General features: G+C 36.7%; 1 protein-coding gene across 5 annotated transcripts in view; it reads right to left on the reverse strand.

Annotated features, from left to right (window-relative positions):
- Positions 1-191: 191 nt before the first annotated feature.
- crata (carnitine O-acetyltransferase a) overlaps positions 192-13,985 on the reverse strand; it is a 56,134-nt gene continuing 42,340 nt past the window's right edge. For all 5 annotated transcript variants that reach the window (XM_059994168.1, XM_059994170.1, XM_059994167.1 and 2 more), the window contains 4 exons: positions 13,594-13,729; positions 8,046-8,108; positions 7,469-7,606; positions 192-3,610 (listed from right to left, as the gene is read on the reverse strand). In XM_059994168.1, the coding sequence (XP_059850151.1) occupies positions 3,395-3,610; positions 7,469-7,606; positions 8,046-8,108; positions 13,594-13,729 (553 nt within the window). In that variant the 3' untranslated portion in view covers positions 192-3,394. The remainder of the gene's footprint in view (positions 3,611-7,468; positions 7,607-8,045; positions 8,109-13,593; positions 13,730-13,985) is intronic.

Below are 13,985 nucleotides of genomic sequence, written 5' to 3' on the forward strand. Positions count from 1 at the left end.
AATAGGCTGAAGACTGTAGTTCTTGGTCACATTACGGTTTCTTTCTATTTGTGAAGCTTACACGCGAACCAGGATTCTACCTCACTTGACTGCAACATTAGGCCAGGAGCCTAAAATACAATTCAGGTGAGAAAAGGTACTGATCCTTGTGAAGGATGACCACAATAGGTAAGACTACTACTCACACAAAGCACCTTCTAAAGATTTTATTATATTCACAAACACTGAATGGCTAAACAGTTTCAGTATATTAGCAATGACATATTTATGAAATTAACAACGAAAGTATTAGGGGCCAATAGCTTCAAGGTATGTTTATTATCAAAGTATACTGTATACAAGAGATCTGTCTTGCAAGCAGCCACAAAACAAACAGTAGAATAGATTAAAAAAACAAAGACCCAGTGTGTGTGTTTTGGGGGGGGGGGGGGGGGGAGAGGAGAAGACACATTGTGTGTAAACAGAAGTAAACAAGTAACATAGAATATTGACCACAGAGTCCCTCCAGTCCACAGCCATGGAGCCAGTTAGCAACCGGGGGCTGCAGGCCTTAGGCACCCAAGTTCAGCACTGAGTTGAGTGCTGATGATTGCAAGCCACAGCCACAGTCAGTTCAGTGCTGAAGTAAGTAAACCTCATAGGGTAGCAAGCTGAAATCTGGTTCATCCATTGGCCTTGGCATCTTGATCAAATCGCACAAATAGTAAAATAAAATAAAGAAAAACACATGGAACATATCCACAGCTGAGTTCCCCTAAGCCTGTCTGGGAGCTTGCTGGTTGCAAGGCAACAACTGCTCCCAAATCTGGCAACGTGGAAACCCGTCCAACGGAAGTAGCAAGAGAGGGAGATGCGGGCAGGAGGCACTGAACACCAGTTTTAATCTTGCTCAAATCTTTAATGGGAGTAATACAGCTGACCACAGTTTAATATTTTCACAAAAGCAATGAAACTAAACGGAGCACCAATAGTGCTTTGTTGATGAACAGTCAACTGTACTTGTATGTGGTATTTTAATAGCAGATAACAATTGTTGTTAATGATCAGATCAGACTAAGTGTGGAGAGAAACTTGCTATTTCAAAAGCTGGTTCTGTTGAAGGTTAATTTATCTGTTTCCAGCTACTACCTGACCTGTGGTGGTTTAATTATCTCTTGTTTTTACTGAAGTGCTGGGTGACAGAAATTAATAGTAGGCATCATAATTGAAACTCAACACCTTCACAGCAAGATTTCTAGTTTTAATCAGACTTGTGAAAGACTGATGTCAAATAGTTTTGCTTTAAAGTGGCAGCTTTTGACTGAGGGCAGAAGTAGGACAATTCCGTAAATGTTGCTTGAAGTTTAGAGATGACCAAACTTAAGGATACGTGAAGTATCTAGTAGCCACCTCAAACTACACCTTTTTAAAATATACCAAAAGCAAAAGCAATTTGTGTAATTGTAATTTTTCTATATTTAGAACCTTCAACTTTTTTCGTCATGGCCACCTAGCAATGTTACTTTATTTTTACATAGGTCCTTTGGGTAATTGTGTAAATTAACTTCTGCTCGCTACTTAAGAGACAATAAGGCACTTTGTCCCTACCTAGATTTATCTAAGCAGGAAGCCTTTGATTAGAAACCGCAATTTCATAGGAAAGCAACCCTCCATCCCATTTAACTATTAACATTTAGTGCATGTATGGGTATGTTTTTTTTAGTAAAAATGGCTTTATCAGGCAAGTGAATTAAATACATTGTCAGCATGAAACAGGCATGGGTGCTCTTGGCAGCTGTACTTCAGCATGCATATTTATAGGATAAATAACTTCTAACCCATTGTCTAGTATCATTTTCCTAATACGAAAAGCAATTGCTTAAATTCAACCATTAGCTTAGTAACTAAGTACAAAAAGTTCAAAATACATTTATTATTGATGTATACTATTTACAACATTGTATGTCTCCTTACAAGCAGCTACAAAACAAACCCCATTTAAAAAAATTAAAGAAATTGTGCTTTATACTAGCTAAAATTCAACAAGCTACTTTCTCCCCACCCACTTTCCATTACCCATACTCTTGCAGATTTTCCCCTTTAAAAAATAGCGCATTACTTTTGTAAGTTGTCATTGGACCTACTTTGATACGTATATTGAACCAGCAGAGATCAAGGGATAAATGCCTTTGTGCAAGGTTAGAACGTACATTGATTTTTGTATTCTGCAAGACAATCAAACTTAGCCATTATAGTTAGTTTTGCAGCTCAGTTCTTGCTGCTGTAAAAATACAGGATGCAAGCAATTTGGGCAAGATAGTGTTTGTGATTTCCACATCTCTTCCACCCCTTAACTAGCTATCTGGAGTTGCAACATTAATTGTACAGTAAGGATAGGTAGCAAACTAATGTACTCATATCATTACAATAGCACCGGAGGCCACCTGCATTCCTATGACTGCAACAATTCAATGCCAATATTTAAAATATTAGATAATTTTACAAATCATCTTTCAAAGCATGAAATACAGTATATATTCTGGATAACTGATTACCTAGGTGATTTGCAGCATCAAGAAGTTCTGACTCATTTTGAATACTCTATATTTGTACACAAAGATATACTGTTCTGTGTTCCAGCAATTTAATTATGTTGAATAACTTAATCAGGTACTTACAACTGGCAAAAGTAGCTGGACCAGATCAGAAATGTCAGGCTTATTGCTAGAGAATGGCTATCAGATATAGGAACAGATGACTGATTCTAGAGACAAGCATCTAGATGAGATGGGGAAGGCTCTGAGATGAGAAGGACCTACTTGAACTCCCATTACTGATCACCAATTTGCAAATTGATGAAAAGTAGGTATCAGTATGCAAGGAGAGTACATTGCGTAATGAGGAGGTGGTGGCGAATCTGTAGCTCAGTGCCACGTGGCTGGAGAGGCCAAGTATTTGGGTATGTTTAAACTGGAGGTTGATAGGCTATTGATTAGTAAGGGTATGAAAGCTTATGGGGGAAAGGTAGAAAAAGGGTTTGAGAAGGAAAATGAATCAGCCATAATCAAATGGTTGAGCAGATTCAATGGGCTGAATGGTCTAACTGCATGCTTCCAGGGGGAAAGGCACTAGAACAGGGAAACTGAAGAAAATGCATTTGTAAGGGGAGTTAGTTTGAAAAGAAAATAAGCAACTTCCATTGATTGTACAAGCCTAAGCAACATTAATAGCATTTCCCTAGAAATATTTGGGCAATTAGAAAATAATTCTGGTCAATAAGTACCCATGGAAGGGTACCTGAACATTTGGCAAATACCAACTCTTACATCATGGTCAAATAGTAATCTTATGCCTGGATGCCAATTAATGATTATATGGCCGACTCAAGTCCATTCAACTTCAATACCATAGTGCTTCAGAGTTTTGAGCTGTGTGTCCGCATGAGCAGATCCCTTGCATCAACAAGTGCCTGCTCCAAGTAGTGGGCGAGCTTTGCTGCATTAGTCTCTGCACAGCTGTTGAAAGCAGATACTGCGAAGTTGATATGATTGTCCATAGGATTGTAGCATACACCATAACCATCTGGCACCACAGGCCCAAAGCACATCAGGCAATCTGTCTTTGCAGGAACCTACAGAGGATACATTAATAGACACTTCAGCTGGCATCGTCAAAGTACAGGCCCACGGAAGGGAGTTTTATGTGTAGGTTGTCAGGATCCCTTCACTACCTCAAACATCTGTTCTGACCACCATGTACCTTACTGATATTTCTCCCTTTCATTCTGTTTTCTTTTGAAGTTTTTCTCCACATCTCTGGGCTGAAGACTCCCACCTGTTGGTTCAGGATTTTTTTTAAAAAGACATCAAATCAAGGACATCCTGGGGATAATAACCTGTGGTTTATGTTTGGTCAGATACTCTGCTGAGTTTAAATGTTTAATGTGGTCATCACCAGGAGCTCCAGACAGCTTTCAATCCCAAAACGGCCATGAAATTATTGATGGGAGCAGGCCTTTCAACGCAACTCATCCATACCTTCTAAAATGTCAATCTGAGCAAGTCCCTTGTCCTTTCAATGTTTTTTTTTATTCATGACCTGTCTAAATGTTCTTTAAATAGTATTATACCTGCCTCTACAGCATCTCTTGGCCCATTCCCCTCTGGATAAAGTTTCTCCTTGGGTCCCTTTCAAATCTTTCCCTTGTCTTAAATCTACAGTCTCTGGTTTTAGAGACCTCTACCCTAGGGAAAAAGACTGTGGGCGTACACTTTACTCATGACCCTCTTAAATTCATATGCCTCAAAGGCTACCCCTTAATCTCTTACACTCCAGAGAGAACATGTTCAAGCCTATTCTTAAACTTTTAATCCCAGTATAAGATTAAGATTAATTTTGTCATGTATGTCAACACGTTTGTGTGTCACCAACATAGCATGCTTACAACTAACCTAACCTGTATGTCTTTTTGGAATGTGGGAGGAAATGAAACACAAACTCATGGAACTCAGAACATGCAAACTCCTTACAGTTATTAGTGGGAATGGAACCTTTATCGATCTTTACAGCTGACATGGTAAAGCCTTGTGCTAACTGCTATTCTACCATGCTGCCCTGTAACATCCTCACGAATCTTTCTGCACCCTTTTTAGTTTAATAACATCCTCACCAATGGCTTGTACAGTTGCAACAAGGTGTCCTTCTTACCTTTTGTACTCAATGCACTAACCAAATGAGGCAAACTATGACAAACACCTTCACCCTGTCCACCGGTTCCACTTACAGGAATTGCGTATCTGTACCCTTCTGTCTCACCAGGGTTGTACCATTACTGTGCTAGCTCTGCCCTGATTTAACTGACTAAAATGTAACACCTCACACTTGTCCAAGTTAAAATCCCATTTGCCATCCTTGGTCCACTTCCCCAGATGATCTAGATCCTGTGTTAATTCTCCAATTGTCATCCAAATTGTAAACACATTGTAGCACACCACTGGTTACGGGTCTTCAATCTGAACAACACTCCACTACCATCCTTTGTCTCCTGCCATCAAATAAATTTTGTATTCCATTGACTACCTCACTCTGTAGCCCATGTGATGTATGCAGTACCTTGTGAAAAGGTTTGCTAAATTCCACGTAGACAACATCTTCTGCCTTGCTCTCAATCTTAACTATCTCCTCAAAAACTCAAATTAATGAGGCAGGAATTCCCATAGAAAAAGGGTGACTATCTCTCATCAGTGCCTACCTTTGCAAATGCTGATAGATTCTGTCTCACTGAATCCCCTCCACTACCTTTCCTACCCCTGATGTTAGGGTCACTGGCCTGTAGTTCCCTGACTTTGTCCTTGTAGGTCTTGAACAGAAAGGCTTTACATCACCCATCCTGTAGTCCATTGGTATCTCACCAAACACTAAAGAATATCTCTGCCAGATTCATGGCAATTTGTCATAGGAAATTCTTCATCAGGCCTGAGGGATTTATCCACTTTACCTTACAGTAAGACTAACAGCACTTACTCAAGTGGGATTTGTTCTAAAAAATCACTTATTTCCCTTGATTCCCAAGCCTCCATGACCATAATACATATGTGAAATACTAATTTAACATGTCACCCATTTAAAGGCTCTACACATAGTGCCTATAAAAGTATTCTTTTGGAGGTTTTGATGTTTTATTTTTTTAAAGCATTGAATCACAGTGGATTTAATTTGGCTTTTTTGACAGTAATCAACGGAAAACTTTTGTGTCAAAGTGAAAACATTTCTACAAATTGGTCTGTTTATTAATTATTAAACAAAATAATTGATTGCATAATTACCCCCTTCAAGTCAGTATTTAGCAGATGCACCTTTGTCAGCAATTACAGCTTTGAGTCAATGTGGATAGGTCTCTATATCAGCTGGATACTGCAGTTTTTTCCCCATTCTTGATAAAACTGCTCTAGCTCTGTCAGAATGCATGGGGGTCATGAGTGAACAACCCTTTGTGTCCAGCCACAAATTCTCAATTGGATTCAGATCAGGATTCTGACTAAGCCACACAAGGACATTAACTTTGTAGTTTTTAAGCCATTCCTGTGTAGCTTTGGCTTTATACTTGGGGTCATTGTCTTGCTGGAAAGCAGATCTCCCAAGTTGCAGTTCTCTTGCAGACTGCATCAGCTTTTCCTCCAGGATTTCCCTGTATTTTGCTGCATTCATTTTACCCTCTACCTTCACAAGCCTTCCATTTCAGGGCCTGCTGCAGTGAAGTGACCCCATAGTATGATGTAGCTACCACCATATTTCACAGCAGGGATGGTGTTTTTGATTATGTATGGTGTTCAGTCTGATGATCAAAAATCTCAATTTTGGTTTCGTCAGACCATAGAACCAGCTGACTTACGAGACTCCCACATGCCTCTGGCAAGATCTGGCCAAGACTTCCATGTGAGTTTTTGTTCTACAGTGCATTCTTTGCACTCTCCCATAAAACTGCGACTGCTGAAGCACCCGGGCAACAGTTTTTGTACATGCAGTCTGAGGATCTCAGATCTGAAGCTTGTAACTCCTGCAGAAATGTCATAGGTCCCTTTCTTGCACAGTCACTCTTTTTTTCGAGGACTACCTGCTTTAGGTAGATTTATAGCTGTGCCATATTCTTTCCAGTTCTTGATAACTGACTTAACTGTACTCCAGGGGATAGTCAGTGACTTGGAAATTTTCTTGTATCCGTCTCCTGACTTATGCTTTTCAATAACCTTTTCGTGGAATTGCTTGGAGTGTTCTTTTTGTCATCATGGTGGTGTTTTTGCCAGTAGTTGGACCTTCCAGCAACGGGTATATTTTTACTACAATCAATTGAAACATTTTGACTGCACATGACTTGTAAAACCAATTGGCTGCACCAGTGATGATTCGGTGTGTCATATTAAAGAGGTGTGAGTACTCATGCAATCAATTTTTGTGTTTTTATACTTGTAACTAAATTAGAACTCACTTTGTAGAGATCTTTTTTCACTTTGGCACAAGTCTTTTCAGTTGATCAGTATCCAAATTAAATCCACTGTGATTCAATGTTGTAAAACAATAAAACATGAGAACTTCTGGGGTGGTGGGGGAGAACTTTCTATAGGCACTGTATCCTCTATTGCCTTTTGCTCTAAATATACTTGTAAAATATCACAGGAATTTCCTTTATTGTATCTTCTCAAGTTGTGTTATTTCTTCTTTTTGTCTCCTTGATTTCCCTCTTAAGTGTATTCCTACATCTCTAATACTAAAAGGATTTACTGGAACTCAGCTGTCTGTATTTGTTTATATTTCACAAATTGCTTAAGTGCTTGGAAAACATTCTGGGGCATCTCAAGATTGCAACAGAAACAGAAGTTTGATCTTTTCTTTTTCCAGTGAGACATGTCTATATCAGAGTGACACTGAATTTTCTGCAGATTCATGTACTATTTTGTTACTTATCGAAGAAGAAGAAAACAGAATGCCTCACCTGGCTGGTTGATAAATTGAAATGAAAGGCAACAGCATAGGATGTGTCCATGAAGATTTCTGGGACTCGAACCAGATCTTCTATGGCCTGAAGTTTAAGGCCCAATAGATGTCTATCGATTGCTTGACCTCTTATTGCCTGAAAATAAAATATTCACCTATTATATACACAATGGTACTTTGTACCACACCTATCTGTAGGTATAAAATCTCTTGTAGAAATTCCACTGCCTGTCTTCGCATGAGCTTCACACCTATGTCATCACCACTGCCTCCCCCCACCACCACTGAGTATTTACAACCATAACATAGCATTGCTAATAACTATGTGACTTATCTGATTTGTAAGATGGCAAACTAGTTAATGGTCCTTCCCAATTAACTCTGATTGATTTATATCAGTCCCCACCCTTCAGACAATAATAATGCCCTGCGTAATGACAGGATTGATTTATAAGTGCTTCATGAACAAAGGATGGGTGTTCAGTCATTTTGGTTTACAATTAACAATTATTATAGGGGGAAAGGTACATCTGGGAACAAGAGAAATGTTGAGCACAGATCAATAATTTCCTTACCAGGTCTGTGTAAGTTCTGTGTGCTGTGACAGCTTTTCTCATCAAGGCCACTTTATTGTGATCCTAAATAAAGAATCAAAACAACTTGAAGTTGCACTATAAATCAAAAGTTTTATCACAGAACCTAAAGCAGACAGCAGCCAAGTCAGCAATTGATAAGGAAGGGAACAACAGGTCACATTTTCTTAGACTGAGGACTTGCTCATGGTTTGGTGACCTGGATTGAAAACAATAGGTTTTTATGAAACAGTTCTTGAGTTGAAAAAAAAAATCAGTCCGAGTTTTTTGGAGAGAAAGCTGGATGGAAACTGTTTAGGAATTAAGTCTGAGAATTTAGAACCCAGACATCTATCAATACTAAACTCCCCAGTGCTAGGGAAGCAGCAAGAATATGGAGGGTTTGAAAAGTATGTAATTCTAAATGATATGTTGTCAAACTGAAACTTGAAGAAGTTTGGAGGGTACTGGGTTAATACATTGGTATAGTTTGATCCAGGTTAGGAAAGAGCAAACATGATAGGATTGGATCCAACTAAGGTGCTCAACCTATTGTACATATCACAACACAGAAGGAGCCCATTTGCACCTTGAGTTTCTAAGTCTGCTCCTATTTGTCATGTTTTCTTTCTTTCTTTCTTTTTCAATTTTTTTATTGATTTTCATATATACATATAAAAAAACATAACATAATAATGAGTAAATTATTAATACAATAGACTTGAAGTCACATTGATAATAAGATAACAATATCCTATTAAACATCAGCAGAAAAAAATAATCAATCAAGTCCATATGATTATATATGAAAAAAACAAAAATAACCATTAAAAGAAGAAAAAATTTGGAAATATGTGAAAAAAGTATAAAGAAAAATAAAACACTAAACTAAACTAACATGGGCAATAGTAATAGCTTACAAGTATATGATAGTGTCAAAAAACTCCAGAACTCCATACCTGAACATGAATAAGCAGAAAGAAGGTCTGGAAAAGGCCAAATTAATTCATATGAAAATGTCGAATAAACGGTCTCCAAGTTTCTTCAAATTTAATTGATGAGTCAAAAATAGTGCTTCTAATTTTTTCCAGGCTCAGATAAGAAATAGTTTGAGAAAACCACTGAAACGTGGTAGGAGGATTTACTTCTTTCCAGTTTTGTAATATAGACCTTCTGGCCATTAATGTTACAAAAGCAATCATTCGTCTGATTGAAGGGGAAAACTGATTACCATCTTCATTTGGTATGCCAAAAATTGCAGTAATAAAATGAGGTTGTAAATCTATATTCCAAATTGAGGAAATGGTAGTAAATATGTCCTTCCAATAGATATGTAAAGTGGGACATGACCAAAACATATGGGTCAATGAGGCCACTTCTGAATGATATCTGTCACATTGAGGGTTAATATGAGAATAGAATCGAGCAAGTTTATCTTTAGACATATGAGCTCTATGTACAATTTTAAATTGTATTAAAGCATGTTTAGCACATATAGAAGAGGAATTAACCATTTGCAAAATTTTTTCCCATTTATCTGTTGATATATTATATCGAAGTTCTTTTTCCCATTCTTGTTTAATTCTAACTGATATTTCTGGTTGTATCTTCATAATCATATTATAAATAAAAGCTACTAATCCCTTCTGACAAGGGTTTAAGGTAAAAATCAAATCTGTAAAATCCACTAAAGTTGAATTAGGAAAAGATGGTAAAACTTTATGTAAGAAATTTCTAATTTGTAAATATCTGAAAAAATTAGATTTAGGTAATTCAAATTTGTTGGAAAGTTGGTCAAATGACATCAAAGTATCTTCAAAGAAAAGATCACGAAAACATTTTATACCTTTCCTTTTCCATATGTTAAAAGCTTGATCTGTCCAAGAGGGTTTGAAAAAGAAATTAAGTAAGATAGGGCTATCAAGAACAAAGTTTTTCAAAGTAAAAAACTTACGAAATTGAAACCAAATTCGTAATGTATGTTTAATAACAGGATTAGATATTTGTTTATTAAATTTAACTAAATCAGCAGGAAGACAAGAACCGAGAACAGAGAATAGAGCATATCCCTTTACCTCATTACATTCCAAATTTACCCACTGTGGGCACAATGGTGAATCCAAATCTAGTTTCCAATACATTAAATTACGAATATTATTTGCCCAATAATAAAATCTAAAGTTAGGTAAAGCTAAACCACCATCTTTTTTAGATTTTTGTAATTGCTTTTTACTTAACCTAGGGTTTTTATTTTGCCACACAAATGAGGAAATTTTTGAATCAATGTTATCAAAAAAAGATTTAGAAATAAAAATTGGTAAGGCTTGAAATAAGTATAAAAATTTCGGTAAAATCATCATTTTAATAGCATTAATCCGACCAATTAATGATAAAAATAAAGGAGACCATCTTGTAGTAAGTTGATGAATTTGATGAAGCATAGGTAAAAAATTAAGTCTAAATAAATCTTTATATTTCTTGGTAATTTTTATACCTAAATAGGTAAAGTTATCAGTAACAACTTTAAATGGTATCCTATCACTCAATAAAGTTTGTGCATTTAAAGGAAATAATTCACTCTTATCTAAGTTTAGTTTATAACCAGAAAAAATACCAAATTGAACCAACAAGGATAAAATAGCGGGAATAGACCTATCAGGGTCAGAAATATATAACAGCAAATCATCAGCATAAAGTGATAATTTGTATAACTTCTCATTATGGGTAATACCAAAAATATTAGGAGATTCACGAATAGCAATAGCTAAAGGTTCTAATGCAATATTAAATAATAAAGGACTTAAAGGACAGCCTTGTCTCGTACCACGAGATAATTGAAAAAAAGAGGATCTATAGTTATTTGTAAGAACAGAAGCAACAGGTTTATAATATATTAATTTAATCCATGATATAAAGTTAGGACTAAAATTAAAATTTCTCAATGTATTAAATAAATATATCCATTCAACTCTATCAAAAGCTTTTTCAGCATCTAATGAGATAACACATTCTGGGATTGTGGGTGGTGAAGTATGAATTATATTAATCAATTTTCTAACATTAAAAAAGGAATACCGATTCCTCATAAAACCAGTTTGATCTTCTGAAATAATCTGTGATAGTACTTTTTCTAATCTAATGGCTAAAATTTTTGTAAGAATCTTAGAATCTACATTTAATAGTGATATAGGGCGATAAGATGTACATAAAGTAGGATCTTTATCTTTTTTAAGAATTAGAGAGATATTAGCTTCATAAAAAGATTGAGGTAATCTCTTCTTAGCAAACGCATCATTAAAAATTTCACATAACCAAGGAGAGAGCAAAGAAGAAAAAGTTTTAAAAAATTCTACTATATAACCATCAGGACCAGGAGCTTTCCCTGAATTCATTGATGAGATAGCCTCTCCTATTTCCACCATAGAGATAGGAGCATCTAACAAGCTATGGTCTTCATCAATCAGTTTAGGAATATTCAAATTGTTAAAAAAATTATCTATCATGGACTGGTCACCATCAAATTCTGATTGATATAAAGATTTATAAAAATCTTGAAAAGTATTATTAATTTCTTTATGATCAGCAGTTAAATTACCGTCTTGTTTGCAAATTTTAATAATTTGTCGCTATGTTTTCTCATCCCTCTGCAACTTATTCTCTCTCACATACAGTAAGACAATCAATTTCCCATTGATTCTTTTTAACATTAACCTACACATTTAGAGTAGCCAATTTACCCATTATATCTTCAGGCTGTGAGGGGAGACCAGAGCACTCAGGAAAACCCCATGGTTTACAAAGAAAATACAAACTCTTGATCAGACAATACCAGTGTCAGGAGTGAACCCAGGTCCATACTGCACTAGTGTGAAGAACTGTCTTGCTTTTTCAGGGAGGAAAGAAAATGTAGCTGGGCTAGTAAGTATTCAGAAATTAACAATACACCTCTCAGATAGTTTGATATCATAGCTCTCTTATTGAGCTAGCATCCAGAGACCTGTATCACTGAAATAGTATCAAGAGTTTGAATCCTACCCTGGCAGCTGGGGAAACTTAATTCAAAAAACTAAAATCTGGAATTCAAGACTGATATCTGAATTTGTAATAGTCCCAATAAAGCCTCCAAATTGCTGCAAACATCCCATATATCTGACCAATGACCTTCCGGGAAAAAATCTGCCCTTACCCAGTCTAGTCTAAACACCCTCCCGTTTGATCAACTTAATTATATCAGTTCAGGGATAATTAGTTAAAAAAAGTACAAAGTACAAAGTTAATTTTGTTGCAGGCATTCACATTAGAACGGAGCGATACAATAGAATCTATGGAAAACTACAGAAAGGCGGATACACAATCTACAAAAGATGAACAATCTGTAAATATATATAAAAAATAATTAATACTGAGAGCACGGATTGTAGAGTCCACGGGTTGTGGATTCAGTTCAGTGTTGAGATGAGTGAAGTTCTTCATGCTGGTTCAGGACCCTGATGGTTGAAGGGTAATAAAAAACACTTCCAAAAATATCTTCCATAAATAACTAAAAGGATCATCAGATTCACAAACCACTGTACCTTGCAACAGAAAAGATAGCCAATCAATTCCTGCTGGTACTCTTTTTAAACTCTATGTGACCTTAGCAGAACTTGTGTGTCCATCTCATTCATCTATTGGATGTATTCTCATGTCACTGCAGTTCAGTTTTACCCCAATCACCACGTGGTCAACATTGCCCAAGACACCATGCCAGTGTAATTCTGAGGCAATGTACATTAATGAAGTCAACACCAACTTAAACTGACACTGGTTTGCTCTCCTGACTGAATGCCAATGACTACACAATCATCACTTTGAAGAAAAACAAAGGCATTCTTTTCAACCTGCTGCTAATTGATTCTATTCCCCTAAAGCCAATGTGTATTGCTGTGTGCAAGTTGGCTGCTGTATTACCAATTTGCAGGGTCAGAAGCCAATGCAAGTCAAACGCAAGAGAAATTGGGAGTGGGATAGGGAGTAGCAAATGTTATACATAAAATGCATGCATTTGAAAAAGTCTCTTCTCCCCCAACAATTAATTTAAACAGACTTTTAAAAATATATAATCAGACAAAACAGGTGGCCATGAGGCCTATTTTGCTAGTTCTGCGAATGATCAATTTTCACTTTTCCTGGGCTTTCATCACAACTCTGTATTCTTTCACCCCTCACTTTATTTATCTAACACCCTTTCCACATTTTCTGTTTAAGTGACTCCATCACTCTTACTACTTCTCCCCATCTCTGGTGCTTTTGTGAAGTGTCACATACTCATGGCATCAAGTAATGAAATGCTAGGACAATTGAGCAGTCCAACATCTGGTATATAATGGACACAACCTTTTCTTTATCAAACCCTTTTAGTATCATCACACTTCATACTGAATACTTATTGTTAATAATGTTTGAATCTGTGAATTGGAGATGATGTGAGAAAATAAAGCTTTCAAATTACGTCTCTGCTCCAAGTGGTTTTGTTTGTGCTAGGAATGTAGCATTTCAGCGATACGAGTACCTGTTCCTGTGGGTCATCCATGGCATGTACAAAGGCTGAGGATTCGACTGAGGCTGAGCGAATTGTGTCAGTGCGCCCAAGGTGAAACTTCCGCAGGGACGCACTTTCATAGGTTGCACACTGCATGCCGTATATCCTGCCGAGAGACAAGCAGACCAAATTGACGAAGGTGGACAGTTTTGTGATCAAACTACTTGGTTGATTAAGTTAGGACTTTATTCCATAGAGTGTGTGAGAATGAGGGGAGATTGAAGTTCAAAGTACATTTTATCAAAAGTATGAACACATTATACAACCTTGAGATTTATCTCTTAACAGGCAGCCACGAAACAAAGAAACCCAAAAACAAACCCCATATATATGAAAAAAAGACTGTCTAACACCCAATGCAG

The sequence above is a fragment of the Hypanus sabinus genome, chromosome 18 (assembly GCF_030144855.1).
Source record: "Hypanus sabinus isolate sHypSab1 chromosome 18, sHypSab1.hap1, whole genome shotgun sequence".
NCBI lineage: Eukaryota > Metazoa > Chordata > Chondrichthyes > Myliobatiformes > Dasyatidae > Hypanus > Hypanus sabinus.